Source organism: Atta colombica, unplaced genomic scaffold (assembly GCF_001594045.1).
Source record: "Atta colombica isolate Treedump-2 unplaced genomic scaffold, Acol1.0 scaffold66, whole genome shotgun sequence".
Lineage (NCBI taxonomy): Eukaryota > Metazoa > Arthropoda > Insecta > Hymenoptera > Formicidae > Atta > Atta colombica.
Window position 1 is genome coordinate 143,552 of NW_017259557.1, and position 3,578 is coordinate 147,129.

A 3,578-nucleotide genomic window follows, 5' to 3' on the forward strand; every position below is an offset into this window, starting at 1 on the left:
TTATTAAAAAGTAATTTTACAAAGTTTTATACAAAAGTTACAAGTTTTACTTAGGAATCTAAAAAAAATGATGAAAATGATAAATCTTTTTTGTGTTTAAATTGTTTCAGCATTTTCCTCCGTATTCATCAGAAAAACATAACTTTTTTGTTCCACAATATAAGGAAAAAAGTGAGAGATTGATGAACCAAGAAAAGTCAAACACGTTGAAGACATTTGAAATTCAAAACAGTGTAATCCATACTGAGAAATAGCATTAACTAAAATGGACCCCACAGAATTTATAGAGGAAAGTTTGCCAGATCGTATCACAAAGAGGGATCGAGAGCGAAAAAATGTTATCGAAAGGCGAAGAGAAGAACGTCAATCGCTCGCCGTGGAATCCGAGCAAAGCAGTTACTTTAAAGATACATTTTACTCCTCTTGCAAAAAGATCAAGGATATGCTAGACGATGCATCCAGCACGCCATCCTCAGCATTGCCGGGAATCTTCGAGAAGTCAAACAAGGAGATTCAATTGCTTAAGAACTATTTATCACAATCTAAAATGTTTCTAAAGGTTTACGACATAAGACGCGCACAAGAAAATTTGCAATCGTTAGAGAATCAAGCTTCCGAGTTGGAGATGAAGCTTTTGCCTAAAAAGAAGTTTGGCTTTAAGAATCGTAGAATCGTGAAAAAGCCTTCCGATAAGGGGCTCGACATCACAGACGGCTTGAAAGATCTCAAGATATCTGAGAGCATTGTGAATGGCTCGACTAAGCAGAACAATAAATTGTCGAGCAAGTACGGAGATAGTGCTTGTATGCTTCTGGGCAAGGTAAATGAACGTATAGTGTTGGACGCCGAGAATGTAAATAAGAATGACATTCTACTTTCTGATCTGGTTCGCTGTACTGTAAGGATATATGGTACGCCGAGCACCCTGCATATGGTGAACCTGAAGCAATGCACTATATTAGTTGGACCGGTGACATCCTCTGTTTACGTGCACGACTGCAGTGATTGTGTATTTGCTTTTGCATGTCAGCAGCTGCGATTACATTCATCGACGGACTGTACCATTTATTTACATGTCACAAGTAGGGCGATCATAGAGGATTGTACGAAGATACATGTAGCACCTTACAACTGGTCTTACGAAGATCAGACGAGTCACTTTAATTTAGCCGGCCTTGATCCAAAGATTAACAATTGGAACTGCATTGATGACTTCAATTGGCTATCTAGTGAAAAACATTCACCGAATTGGTCGATTCTCGAACCGGAGCTTCGGGTGAAAACGTGGGATTAAAATAAATACTTGTAAAATAAAGAGGAAAAGAGCAATTAAAACTAACAGTTGTAGCGAACATTTTATGGAACCTGATTCTTTTTTCTCCGAATATCAATTTATTTACGTATATAAATTATCTACATATATATCATGCTTTTTCACAAGATGCAAGTTATATATGCAAATTTTATACATTTACAATATCTAATAAATTTACTGTTTGTCTAATATACAAGGTATCCTATTTTACAAGTCATATCTAAATAACTTTAGAAAGATGATTAGAGAAGAATTATATATAAGAGAAATCACGGTTTTATTTAAGAAAATAAAAATTCTTTTATAAAACTTTAAAGTTATCTAGATTTGCTTTTTAAAATGGGATAATCCTTTTATATATTATATACAAATATGTACATATTATATCTGTGTTTTATATTTGTGTTTTGCGTTTTTCAATATAAGAAATTGAAATCGTTTGTTGTCCCTCCTTTTTTAAAAGAATTGTAGACTTTAATATAACCTCAATCAGATGTACAATCAGATTGGCATTAGTAATCGTATTTATTTCGTATTAGTTTGAATTTGTAGATAAATATATCAAAGTTGATTTGTATGTGTGTATTCTCTTATATTTTTCATCTCTTTCTAACATTGTTCCGTGAATATAATTTAAATTCAATTAACGTATTTATAATCATTATATTTATATAAAATTCGCAATTACGCAATTTTATTTTAATATTACATAATTTGAATTTTTAAATACTTCGCATTTGTCATGATATTAAATCTCGGATTGACAGTCATACATAATATGGCGTGTTCGTTTTCTAATTTCTTCGCTTTGGGACGCGATTTCGTAACTATCTTTACACACCTATCTACAGTTGTCATTGCGCAGATATTTTATATGGTGGAAAAGCTGCGCAACGATACCGACAATTGTCAGTAAACTTGTAGAGCTGCGTTCCGATTCATGCATGGTGCGCATGATGCATCATTTATCTTTGTTTAATATACGATGAATAACAAGGATAAATAAAGCAGCATGCGCATCATGTGTGAAACGGAACGCAGTCTAAAACAGTTACAGAGTATAGGCCCTGCGCTGTGCGAAGAATAATCTCAAGCAAAGTAGATCCAATCCAGTACATCCAGTTACTTCTTAGCTCGTGGTTTATTGGTTATACCAAGTCGAAGTCGAAGTATGAACTGTCAAAAGAGCGCCGATTCCGCTCGTGATGTCATTCTTGGTACTGCCTGAGGTACGCGAAAATTTCTTGATACGTATCAACAGGATATCTGGTAAAGTCACAGTTTTCATGGTTTTGATGTTTGTGTCGGTGCGTCATTGCTCGTCATCGCCTAAATAACAGGCAATAGATATACTAGAAATATATCCCCAAGAAACGTTTGTTTCACATTAAGAGAACTACGACTACGAAACGTGTACAAAATTTAACGCAGAGAATACATTCTCATGTATTCTCTTCGGTTTAGCCTGTAAAATTTGTAGTTCATAAAGTGTATATTTTAATTGTTAGGTACTGGAAAGGTCTTGAGAGTGCTCATGCGGACAATTTGCATGTGAATTGATATGGCAATAGCATAGTGTGATCATCTAAGAAAATATTTACAACTGTAACAAGTATTAATTGCGATTTTAACAAGGTGTGTCTTTTGAAATATGTATTGTACTTATATATCTGTATTGTATAACGTGTATTATATAAAATTTGTTTAATATAAATTTGTATTCTATTTATATTTGATATATTATCGCTTGTCAGCACTATGGAGTGGTTATTCGGTAAGCGTATCACTCCTGAGGAAATGCTCAGGAAGAATCAAAGGGCATTGAACAAAGCGATGCGGGATTTAGACAGAGAAAGAGTGAGAATGGAACAACAAGAAAAGAAAATTATAGCGGATATAAAGAAACTTGCAAAAGATGGACAAATGGTAATCTACAATGTAGATTCTTCTGTTTAATTGCTATTTATATAATATTATACTTATCTTTTTTAAATTGATTATAGGACGCTGTGAAAATTATGGCTAAAGATCTGGTCAGAACAAGGCGTTATGTAAAGAAGTTTATGTTGATGAAAGCAAATATTCAAGCAGTGTCATTAAAAATACAAACCCTACGTTCCCAGAACACGATGACACAAGCTATGAAAGGAGTGACCAAAGCGATGCAAAATATGAACAAGTAAGTGCACCATCATATCAATGTGTTAATTGAACTTGTGTTTGAACTAAAAGTATAATTATTAATTACAATCATTTATTTAGT

The 3,578-nt window shown here is 33.6% G+C and overlaps 2 protein-coding genes across 2 annotated transcripts in view; both read left to right on the top strand.

Annotated features, from left to right (window-relative positions):
* LOC108692222 (tubulin-specific chaperone C) overlaps positions 1-1,336 on the top strand; it is a 2,907-nt gene extending 1,571 nt beyond the window's left edge. The window contains exon 3 of the mRNA XM_018200398.1: positions 111-1,336. Within this exon, the coding sequence (XP_018055887.1) occupies positions 266-1,294 (1,029 nt within the window). The 5' untranslated portion in view covers positions 111-265 and the 3' untranslated portion in view covers positions 1,295-1,336. The remainder of the gene's footprint in view (positions 1-110) is intronic.
* Positions 1,337-2,227: 891 nt separating this feature from the next.
* Positions 2,228-3,578, top strand: part of LOC108692230 (charged multivesicular body protein 2a) — a 2,183-nt gene continuing 832 nt past the window's right edge. The window contains 4 exon segments of the mRNA XM_018200406.1: positions 2,228-2,544; positions 2,824-2,950; positions 3,070-3,241; positions 3,319-3,504. Of these exon segments, the coding sequence (XP_018055895.1) occupies positions 3,074-3,241; positions 3,319-3,504 (354 nt within the window). The 5' untranslated portion in view covers positions 2,228-2,544; positions 2,824-2,950; positions 3,070-3,073.